The sequence below is a fragment of the Limulus polyphemus genome, unplaced genomic scaffold, assembly GCF_000517525.1.
Source record: "Limulus polyphemus unplaced genomic scaffold, Limulus_polyphemus-2.1.2 Scaffold1075, whole genome shotgun sequence".
In the NCBI taxonomy this organism is placed as follows: Eukaryota; Metazoa; Arthropoda; class Merostomata; order Xiphosura; family Limulidae; genus Limulus; species Limulus polyphemus.
The window spans coordinates 62,240-74,250 of record NW_013666685.1 but is presented as its reverse complement, the minus strand read 5'-3'; the positions used below and the strand labels follow the sequence as shown (position 1 = coordinate 74,250).

At 33.5% G+C, this 12,011-nt stretch overlaps 1 protein-coding gene and 1 long non-coding RNA gene across 3 annotated transcripts in view; one reads left to right on the top strand and one right to left on the bottom strand.

Moving 5' to 3' along the window:
- LOC111086414 overlaps nt 1–2,886 on the bottom strand; it is a 40,446-nt gene extending 37,560 nt beyond the window's left edge. Inside the window, exon 1 of one of the 2 annotated variants that reach the window (XR_002611130.1) lies at nt 2,574–2,886. This is a non-coding gene — a long non-coding RNA (uncharacterized LOC111086414). Of the gene's footprint in view, nt 1–2,180; nt 2,453–2,573 lie in introns of those variants that run through there. The other variant, XR_002611129.1, reaches the window with a different exon arrangement.
- A 294-nt stretch (nt 2,887–3,180) lies between these two features.
- Nucleotides 3,181–10,912, top strand: LOC106462017 (potassium voltage-gated channel protein Shal-like). The gene is made up of 2 exons (XM_013921884.2): nt 3,181–4,689; nt 10,849–10,912. The coding sequence occupies exons 1-2, from the start codon at nt 3,575–3,577 to the stop codon at nt 10,892–10,894; spliced, it is 1,161 nt and encodes a 386-aa protein (XP_013777338.2). The 5' UTR covers nt 3,181–3,574; the 3' UTR covers nt 10,895–10,912.
- Nucleotides 10,913–12,011: the final 1,099 nt, after the last annotated feature.

Genomic DNA, 12,011 nt, shown 5'->3' with positions numbered 1-12,011 from the left:
TGAAGCAAAATAAAAAAATATATAAATATTCACTGTAATTACGTCATTACATATAAAAAAACTAATATTGAAATTCTTCTCAAGCTTTGGAAAGAGTTAGTAGCCTAGTTTTAGGAACAATGATTTTTTTTCGGGTATTCTTTATTGAAAAATATGAAGAGACATACGATAAAGCTTTCCTTGAGCAAAAACTATCTACACAAAATAACCGAAACTTCATGAACTGATTTTCTTTATTTACTTCGTAAAGATAAGCGTCGACATAAGAGAGATATCAAAACTTTCAAAAATGTATCTGGAGATTAATTACACCGAAGAATCAAGTAGTTTTCAACCGTCAACCAAAACCTATCGATTTGTTTATCCAGGATATTATGGAACAGTATATACAGTTACAAATATTGTGATTAATTGGATTTTACCTATAACATCGATTGAAGCTTAACGATCAATCATGAAAGAAAATAATTGATTTTCTATTTGTTTTTTGCATTGGTTTGTTTGTTTGTTTTTAATTATGCACAAAGCTACTCAAGGGCTATCTGTGCTCTGCCCACCACGGGTATCGAAACCCGGATTCTAGCGTTGTAAGTCCGCAGACATACCGCTGTGCCACTGGGGGCTTTTGCATTGGATGATGCACAGAAGCTAAAGAAAACAAAACACTGATCAGTTTATAAAAAAAAACCATCAACAAATAAGTTTATTCCTTTCTATAATTGTAAAGTAGGGAAGTCAGTCTGTATTATCAGATTATTTGTTACGTTTGGATTTTGTTCTCATAAATCCTATTAGAACTCTATTATAAACTATACCAGATATGGCAAGGTTATTTATGGAACGAGATGATAGAATTTTGCAAAGAAAAAAATGGTTTATTTTTTGCCGGGAGTCTTGATTACGTATAAAGAATTAAACTGGAAGCTACAGGCTAATTCAACCTTTAAAGGAACCAATCATTAGTAGCAGCTGAAAGACAAAATACCCTGCGCATACTGAAAAAAAAAGCTCTAAATTTCTCATTATCTAACATACTTCTATATGCGACACTTTATTAAAGTACATTCTATAGAGTGAAAATGTGAAAATGATAGAGCCTACTATTACATTTTAAATTTTAACATTCTATGGGATACCAGTTTCAAAAGTCTGGAAAAGCTGGATACTAAACAATCGTCATAAAAGGTTTGTTTGTTTGTAATTAAGCACAAACATATACAATGGGCTATCTGTGCTCTGCCCACCACGGGTATCGAAACCCGGATTCTAGCGTTGTAAGTCCGCAGACATACCGCTGTGCCACTGGGGGGCATCATAAAAGGAAAAATGAATTTATCAAGAGAAGAATCATAAGAAGAATTCTGAGTATCTATAAATGAATAAATTATTCTGATGTGTGAAAACACCTACCACAAGAATAGCACCAACTATATGGAGTGCTCATTTACCATAAACATTCCATAAGCTCACATAAATTTTTTAATAATAAGCATTACAATGCATTTATAAGGTTTTTCTGATTAAACGATTGTTGTTATGTAACAATATTCAGCTTTATATGATTAGCTTACAATTAAATCTCAATGGTCCACTGAATTGTGTTTACTTGACATTTCGTAGAGTTGGTGTATGATTGTAAAAGAAAGATGACGTTCGATCTTAATCTTTGTTAAACCGGTAATATCTTATGGACTAGAGTAATAATTAAAATACTCCAAGATTTTAGGCAAATTTAATAAGATTATAATAATGGTATCTGTGGTTAATATAAGGTATTACTCTCAAAATGGAAATTTGAGTTTCAACATTTGTGATACTTACTGTAAAAACTACTTTTGCGCATTACTTTTCTATATTACAGTAAAACTAAACATGGAAATAATTCAATACTCACACATCTACATATAAGAGTGCAAATATACTGTATAAAAACTCGATAATAAGAAGTAAAACGTCTGTACAATAAACTATAACAAAATACAAGAGCTTTGGATTCTTACTTAACTTTGGGCTCTAGCTTCAAAACTTCAAGTAAAAAAGATGGTAAGATTTAAAACAAATATTTCTATATACACATAATCTACATCAAATGTTGTTCATTTGGTAGTTTTTAAATCATTTTACTAAGGTTTTTCAGCTGCTATATAGTTTTTCGCTAAATAAACGTTTAGGAAATTTACCTTTTTTCCCCTTTCTTTCCTTTTCTTGGTAAGTGAAAAACATATATATTGTATCATGTTCTTCAAGTAAAACGTTCTGTCATCCTAAAGTTTGCTCCATTACTTAGTGTATTGATATTAATGTTGTATTTTTTACTTATATATATATATACATGTAAGAAGTTTTTATAAAAACTTGCTTAACGAGAATTCCAACAAATAAGAAGGTATATTACTCAATCGACTTTTTCTCACACTACATTATTTACTGTAGTTTCTCAAACCTAAACCTAGCCGAGCTCAGTTGATATCTTCCAATTTCCAAGCAATGGCTCACAGAATTGCTGTGGAAAGGTTACGAAGTTTCTATAAAAAATAGTGCTTAAGGAATAAGAAGTGAGTGAAGGTGCTTACAATTTCTGCGTGGTGATTCGTCTGTTTAATGCCGACCTTTGCTGACGTCATTGTCACTATGGTGACCGCCGGGACTAGATGAAGCCTGCGGTCACCCGCGATCCCCTTTTGCCTGGGAATGACATAACTTTGCGCGAAAAATTAAGAATATGTAAGGTAGGGCTTAAGAACAATCAACTTCAGCATAAAGTACCTTCAAATTGGGTTTTTCGGCTCTCATTTGCAATAAGAAGCGTTAAACTCGAGAGTAATGATAACGGCTGAGCCACACCGCGATGAGTAACTCTTAACAAAATATACTATTATATACGGGAATTAGATGGGATGTAACATTTACTACAGTTGAAACGTCAGGGTTTGGTCATAATACTCTTCTCTAGCTAGCACTGTACGATACCCAACGTATGTAAATATACAACTCGTAAGTCAGTGCCAAGGTTAAAATCCAGTACATGATCTAGTTGGTATGAATACCCACGTGAGATTCAACGTTTGCACGCGCACCTTTCACGTTCATCGCCACGCACAGTGCACGCAACAACAAGAACGATTGCGAGGTTGATAGGGTGCCGCAGTCAGTGCGCATCCATAAGGCTCTCGACGTGGTCGGCGCACGGTGGCTTCTCCACATAATGGCGCTGCTATACCTACTGAGAACCTTCGTCGGGTATCCTAGAACAGTTTTAGTTTCGTTCAACGCTGTTCACTAGGCTAATGGGGAAATAAAGATGTTAGGAAAGAATTAATGAAGCCAAGTAAATAATCTACAATCGAATCATGTGAATCGTCAGCGTTGTTAAAAATTATGAACCAATGCCAATGCACATATCTTTGTCATAAAAGTGATTTAATGTCATTTCATTCGATTCCAGAACATTTAACTCTAACAATCCTCGTGCTTTCCTGAAGTACGCAGATACAACGGAGTAGTAGCATCCACGTACGCTACCACCTATACCTAGCACTAAGATTTAGTTCCGCTACTCCTAGAGGCGAGAAACATGGCCTCTGTTGCAGCTTGGCTGCCTTTCGCCCGAGCGGCTGCGATAGGATGGGTTCCCATTGCTAACAACCCTCTGCCTGCACCACCGATTACAAAACAAAAAGAAGGTAGACAGGATGAAAAATTTACCATCAACGTCAGCGGTTGCAAGTTCGAAACTTGGAGGAATACAGTGGAAAAATATTCCGATACACTGTTAGGATCAAATGAGAGAGAATTTTTCTACGACGAAGAAAATCAAGAATACTTCTTTGACAGAGATCCTCATCTATTTCGCCACGTCCTGAATTACTACCGAACGGGAAGGTTGCATTTCCCGAAATATGAGTGCCTCATGGCTTTCGACGAGGAGCTGGCTTTTTTTGGGATTATTCCAGATGTTATCGGCGATTGTTGTTACGAGGACTACAGGGACAAGAAACGGGAGAACGTCGAACGAATCATGGACGACAAGTTATCAGAGGTCAATGAACAAGTTGATACTTCCAACTATACGATAAGGGAGAAGATGTGGCGGGCCTTTGAGAACCCCCACACCAGCACGGCGGCTTTGGTGTTTTATTACGTAACGGGGTTTTTCATTGCGGTGTCCGTGATGGCCAACGTGGTGGAGACTGTTCCGTGTGGGTTCATACCTGACCAAGAAGATTCTCTCTCATGTGGAGAGACATACAAGATCGCGTTTTTCTGCCTGGACACTGCCTGCGTGCTGATGTTCACGGCTGAATACCTGTTGCGTTTATATGCAGCGCCTAGCAGGTGCCACTTCATGCGAAGTGTCATGTCAATCATCGATGTCGTGGCGATCCTTCCTTACTATATCAGTCTCGGTCTCACCGATAACGAGGACTTGTCCGGAGCTTTCGTTACGCTGAGAGTTTTCCGGGTCTTTCGGATTTTCAAGTTTTCCCGTCATTCACAAGGACTTCGTATCTTGGGGTATACCTTACAGAGCTGCGCTTCAGAACTGGGGTTTCTAGTCTTCTCATTGGCCATGGCCATCATTATTTTCGCTACGGTTATGTTTTATGCTGAGAAAAACGTTGATAAAACTAACTTCACTAGCATTCCATCAGCTTTCTGGTACACTATCGTTACCATGACGACCTTAGGGTAAGTACAGAAGTGTTATTATTATATCTTCGATGCTTGTAGTGTCATTATTTTTCTTGTAACTTTTTATCATTTTGAAAATTGATTTATTTTAGATTATACATTTCTCCTTATTTCTCACGATAAAATTTAAAACATGGATGAAAATATTTCTCGGAACAAGTGCAATTTTATATGTAATCTTACCTTGTTGTTCATCAGAAGGATATCTATAAGACTGTAACTCATTATTCAAAGCCATAACATTTCACAAACGAACTTCTTACGATATAACTCGTTATTCAAAAATCATCCCTTTCACAAACACACTTCTTATGATATAACTCATGATTCAAAAATCATACCCATTTCAAAAACAAATTTCTTTTGGTTTAACTCCTTATTAGAAAACCCATATCCTTTCAAAAATAAACTTCTTATGATAAACACAATACCTCTCAACATCAACAAAGAAGTAAAATGCTATTGATAGGGAGATGTTTTAAAGGAATACTTACAAGAAAAATGACGTGGATAACATTTTACGAACCCTGTATATTTAAAGTGCAACCTATACTCAACTTTTATTCTTATTTAAATTACACATTTTCCTATTGCTGAATGCTCGACTTTCTCATAATTTATTTCATTCCATAGATAATTACATGAATAGGGCGCGACGGACAGAGATTTAATGGAGCTGTGATAATCTGTTTCACGGAGATCTGTAAATTACTGTCTACAATGACATCTCAAGGAATCCCACCTGTCCTGAATAAGGGCGTTTCTTTCGGACAGCGTTTATAATGAATGCCTTCGGTTTCTTGGCTCGTATCTTACTCGTGTAGGATGGTTCGTTCGCTTTTACGTAAATACCAAGACAATTATTGTAATAGATTTGATATAACACACGTTTACCTTTCATTCTGTCATTAGTAATCTACACAGTTAAGTAAGCCAGAGAGGGAAAAGATAGACTGCAATATATATATAGAGGTAAAAAGACAGATAGTCAAAGAGATATACAGGCACATCGATGTTGAAGTAAGTTAGCGGCTAACTAACTGCTAAATGGATTAGAGCCATCGATCTTATAATAATTATATATTTTACCAAGAAATGCTGAAAGCTTTAACTGATTCGTAGTGTGACCAGTGGACATTATCTGTCACACAGTTTTAGATTATACTCCGGCTAACTGATGTAAGAAAGAAACTTGATATCGTAATCATACTTTAATAAAGAACATATTATCGAGCACAGGAATAAAAAACTGATATGTGAGCATGCGAAGATATTTTCTTGCGATGCAGTGAACGACGTAGTATCTGACGAGTTTGTTCATTACTAGATATATTTCTGGTTACTTTTTTCCCGGGTTACGTTTAGACCAATATCTACTTATCCAGACCATCATTCCGTACTTTAAAATATTTTCTTTTTATATGACATGTCGACAGATTCCTGCCATCTACAGGGTTGTTAAAAATATTGTTCACTGCGCATCCTGTTCTTGTACTTACTAGACTTCCAATTCTTTTCTGATATGTTATTGTGGAAACTAAGATTGTTACTCGTAACTCATTGTGTGTAGCGTTTATTACTGTAGAAGCTAAGACTGGTACTTCTAACTCATTGTGGGTAGCGTTTATTACTGTAGAAGCTAAGATTGGTACTTCTAACTCATTGTGTAAAGCTAATATTTGAATGTTTATTTTTCTTATTATGCGTAAATTATGTTATTGATTTAAGGTTTACTCGAATGTTTATTTTACTGGATAAAGAGGGCTCTTAAAATCATTTACAAGTAAATATGAGAATGCAGCAAACAATATGTATCGAGAAAGATAAGTTTTGAAGACATTTGAAGCGTAAAGACCTTGTGAAAGTTTAGGTTTAAAGAGATAAGCAATACTAATCCTATTACCCAGCTTGAGTCAGTGAATTTAAGTTAGAACTCTACCCTTAGGTCTTACACAGCTAGTTGTTAATAAGAGAAACAAGTTTATAGGTGTTGAATTAAGTAGTCAAAAACACATTCTTATCATCTATTGTGTAATAAAAATTACATCAGATAGCAATAAATGGAAAGCTTAATAGTGTGGAAAATATTCCTTACAGTATCAATCTTCCATGTGTTATAAGTACTAAAAGAAACGAACTAAACAAAAAAAAGTATCTTTATTAATACATTTATTTTAACATATATATATATATATATATATTTCTGACTAAAAATACAATTGTGAATATCTAAAAGTCTGTATTAATACGCTGCATGAACAGAACCATTTTTGTTATCGTTAATTGTTTACACACCATATGTGTTGTAATTTTTATGGGACGTTATTAAGTCCTGTTTTTTTGTTTAAAAAATCATTAAAATTACAGGTTTACTTACTCTTATTAAAATTATTTCTAACGTCCCACTAGATGATTTCCAGTCATGAAATTGTTGAGAGTCGTGCGACTGTCCAATTGTTTAAACACCAGACGTTTTGGAACTTTTAAGACTGTCATTTGTGTAATTATGTAGTGTCAGATTTACTGCTATAAAATTATTTTCACCACATCTTAATACAATAAACAGCTCAGAGCTTTTGTTATACGTCACTATTAAGTCCTAATACTGTTGAAACGCTCTAATACTATTGGTATGCATGTATTCAGTGCAATATACGGTGATATTACGCGATTTCTTTGTAATAATAATGATATTTGGGTTAATTATTCTGATTATTATAATGTTTATGGCTTGAATTGAAAGTGATTATTATATACTTATCCAGTTGAAGTGGGATAACAGTAATTGAGAAAAAGCTACTGGTATGAAACTTTAGACAGACTAACAGACTCTGAAAATGTTTAGTCATGCGTCATGAAAGAATGAACCGAAAAATCTAAAAATCTCAAACAGGATAATATGTTTGGTTGTTTTAAATCAGTGTCACATTGAACTACTTTCTCTGTCCACCGCTCGGAATCGAACCCCAGATTTTAGCACTGTAAGTCTGTAAACCTACAACTGTCCCTCTGAGTGAATGTTATGCCGTTCATTATGTAAGGATAAACTGAAAATAATTTTATCTTCAAAATTTTCATACTATTTAAATAAATAACTTTTAACGTGTTTTTATCAATTAAAAAAATAAATTAGTTCTTGTTTTCAATTGTTTTCTCTTAAAGCTAGGAAAATATTAACATTTTAAATATAAATAAGGTATTGTGAACTTAAATAGAAGAAGCTAGTTAAAAAAAATGACAATGCTCTTGATACCAAAAAATCTAATAACGACACACTGAAAACACTGTGCAGTTTTAACGACATCTCTATAGAGTTTAAGTATTACTGATTGTTGGGTGTATTTTTCACGTATGTTAACAACAGTATGCTATTTTTAAAAACACGTTATCAAAAATAGATTTAAGGGAAGTATTCGCATTCGTTAGAGGTATTTGCTTGCAACTGTTCTTGTCAATCATGGTTAATAATGATAATACAAGTTTACCGTTGAGCTGTACAGGGGGTCCCAAGAATATAATAAATGGAATATTTGTTGAATACATAAAAGTTTATAGGTTTATGCTAAATTACTTCAGAAAGTGTTTAATGCTAGTAGTCCTTTTGGATTATAACCTTGCGTTTAAGTATGCTAACGAATATTATGTCTTAATTTTAGTTGAACGATCAGCTCCGCCCATAGATTCCGGAAACAAGGAAAGGCGGGATCCGGCTAAGCCATTGAATAGGTTCATAGAAAATAATTTATTATTTTTTTATGAACAACTACCAGAAGACTTTCATGATAATCAAACTTTATTAACTATTTTATGCTTCGTTTTGAATTACTAGACCTCTTCCAACATTAGAAGATTGGTATACATATTAAGTAACGTTAATATATGTTTCTGCTACAATAAATGACGAAGGATGATAAAAGTTGAGTAGAAGAGAAAAAAAAAGACTAGTATGTTCAACGACTCTGCATTTACAAACTGAAAAGAATGCTGAAGTCTTTCTTGCTTAATATTCTCAATGTATTAATATAACTGTTTGATAACATGCTGTTGAGCACAACGAAAGATATTCATGTTTACAAGATATTCAGATACCACGCCGTTTCATCATTACAATTTACGTTCTGATAGTTACGTGATTTTTATTTTGATGCTTGATTATGTTATTATATTCTAGTGGTGCAAACCTTGAACGTTCCCTTGTCCTTTACTTCAAATTATTTTGCATGTGTTATTGGATATAAACTAAATATTGTTGAACTAGTTTATGCAAAAGCATTTAAACTGTATTGTTTCATACATTTATTGGTTTTGTGCGTCTGAAATCATTAAACCAACGATGATGCTCATTGCCTTTTACTTTGAATCAAGACCTCTGGTGGCAAATGATGTTAATCCCACTAACAGCTTTAAATCTGTTTTTCATTCCTGGTTTCATAAGCTATCAAAAGTACAATACAATTTTCTATAAGAGATAATTATGAAAATACAATTATTACGACATGAACAAGTTACCAAAGAAGCGATACAACTAATAATTGTATATGTATGCTTCCAGTTTTCCGGTGTATTCGGTATTTATGTATACTGAAGGTTAATGAAATTTACATTCTATCACAGTCATACGTGTCTTATGTCTTATTTTGCTTGGTGATGATCTTTGAATCATTATACAATGATGAGCTAACATCACCATAGGAGTTTACTTTGTTAATGAATTGTTTAATGTAATACAATCTTAACGAAAAAAACTTTCGAAGAATTTTCACCACGTTAAATTATTCATAATATAACTACAGTTTAATGCTGCGCTTACAGAAAGTATTTAACAAAAAAATAATAATATTTGTGTATTGTTTACAATACAAATAGTAAAGAAATTATTTAAAATAAACTTATCTCAGTGTGTGTGTGTGTCATCTGGAAAAATAAAATTATTTTAGCAAGCTGACTGTATATACGACAATCGGGAGTGTTTTAATAGATATAACTACACTGTGGGCAATATATAAATAACATTTTATTTGAAATTTGATTATCATTAATGTAACAGGAATAGTGTCAGAAAAATTTTGGATAGTATTTAAAGAGCTGAAATTATAAAATTCATTTACTCGTTCACAAAAGAAGTTAATTTCTTTGTCGATTTTCAGCAGAGAAAATTAAATATGTTTCTTATCATTTCAGTTAACTTTATTTTTCACTAAGTTTGAATATTTGTCGAAATTTCTGATAATATTAGAGTATTATAGGTAGTGAACTAATGTCGAACTACGTAAACGTTTTTAATGTAACAGAGTTATCCGTCTTTTCCTCTTCAGCGTTTGTGTCATCATTGCTACATATACGCTCCAAGTTTCTATGTGTCGTACCATTTTTTCTAGGGTTTCTTTGCCTTTCTTCATCTACACCTTTCAAAGCTCTTCATTCTTTGCGTGGTCCCGGCCACTTTCAATGTACTCTTTCCATGTCATGGTAAAGCCGATGACTTATTCAGAAAACATACATTGTTTTGCAATGTGTGTTATATGAAAGAGAAACACGTGTGGAAAATATTACTGTTAATTCAATATCAAACCATCTGCTTAAAAAAGAAAGGACAAAGATAGCATTGGTCAAAATTGCAAGTTTCTTTTCTGCAAAAGACTAAAATAAAAACTGGAAAAAAGTAGTAACGTGCCAGATTTCTCAAGTTTTCAAGGAGAGGTACGTATACGGTAAACGCGCATATAAATGAGAGAAATATTTTATATTATAGTTCAAACTGATTAGAAGTCGTATAAAATAATTTAGTGTTTTTTATTTTCCATTTTTTTTTGAAAACGTTTAATTTTTTGCCTTTTTTCAATCCGCAGTATAAGTTGAAATAAACCCTTATCATTTCATGACAGTGAACTTTCATGAGCCCCAGAGTGCTAAAGTGATAAAAATGTACAAACAAAAAGTACTCGAAAATAAAGAAAAACGTGTATTTATCTAATTTTCTTAGTTCAGAAAAAACATAAGGACTTTACTGTGGCGACACACATAAACATATTTTTATTTTAAGTATAAATAGTAATGCTTGGAGACGGCTTGAATGGGTAATGAAGAAAAAACTTTAATATAAGTTTAACATAACAGCAAATGTACAACGTTTCAACAAGGTTTTGTCATCATCAGGTGCCCATTCGCATTCTCAATGTCGGTTCCACGTCATCGAATTTAAGTATGAATAGGTTTAGGCTAAGACCACCTTCTACGGACTTATCCCAACTACTGAATCTCTAGCGTTCCTCTCGACACAGAAAAATTGTCCTCGGTGAATGTGCTTTTGTCAGCATCCTGAAAACATGATTACCTGTCAAGTTATCGAATCACGATTCGAATCTAATTAATAATATCTAGTAAGAATCATATCTAATCTGTTACTTTTTAAACTTCAATTAAGTTTTACTTTTATGAGTTACAATGTATTTGCTTAAATATATTTATTGATCTGCGTTTTTTATAATCGTTTTGATCCAAATAACAGGAAAGAAACTTGTGTTGTCAAGTCATATTTCATTACTTACTTTAAGTAGCATAATGTTCAAAGTAAAAAGGTCTATGGACAAAATGTTATATAACAATTCTATAGGAGCTTAAGACTTAACTGTTGAACATATATATGTGTAACCTGAATTCTAAGAGCTCGATTTCCTGTAAATGTTTTATAGATTTGTTTGTTTGTCGTTTACCACAAAGCTAGATAATGGGCTATTTGTGCTCTGTGGATATCGAAACCAGATTTTTAGTGTCATAGGCCCTTAGATATGCCGCTGAGTCACCGTAGGATCAATTTTTTTATATAAAACTAACAATATTATAAAAATTTCAGTTGAATAAAATTCAGAATACGAGATATACAAACAATTACTTGAAAACAAAAGTTTTTTTCGCTTAATTTCCTAACGATTGGTAAAAATACATTTTTCGGAACAAGTTATTGAGCATTTTATAATCGCTTGCTCTGTAAGTAATTAATCAGGTTATTTCTGTCTAGTTCCATTATAAGCCGTAATCCTCGTATTTGCACCTAAATGTATAAAATTGTGGCCTTCTTCGAGGTAAAAATTATAATTTCAATTTCTTGTCTGTGAGAAAATCGCCATTTTGTAATGATATGAAGCTGTCTTCCCATATGTCTAATGTCTTTACAACATGACCACGTGGTTAGGGCGCTCGACTCACAATCTGAGGGTAGCGGGTTCGAATCTCCGCCCCCCAAACCAGGTCCCCCCTTCCACCCGTTGGGGGGGTTTAAAGGGACGGCCCAACCCACCATTCGGTGGGAAAAGGAGAGC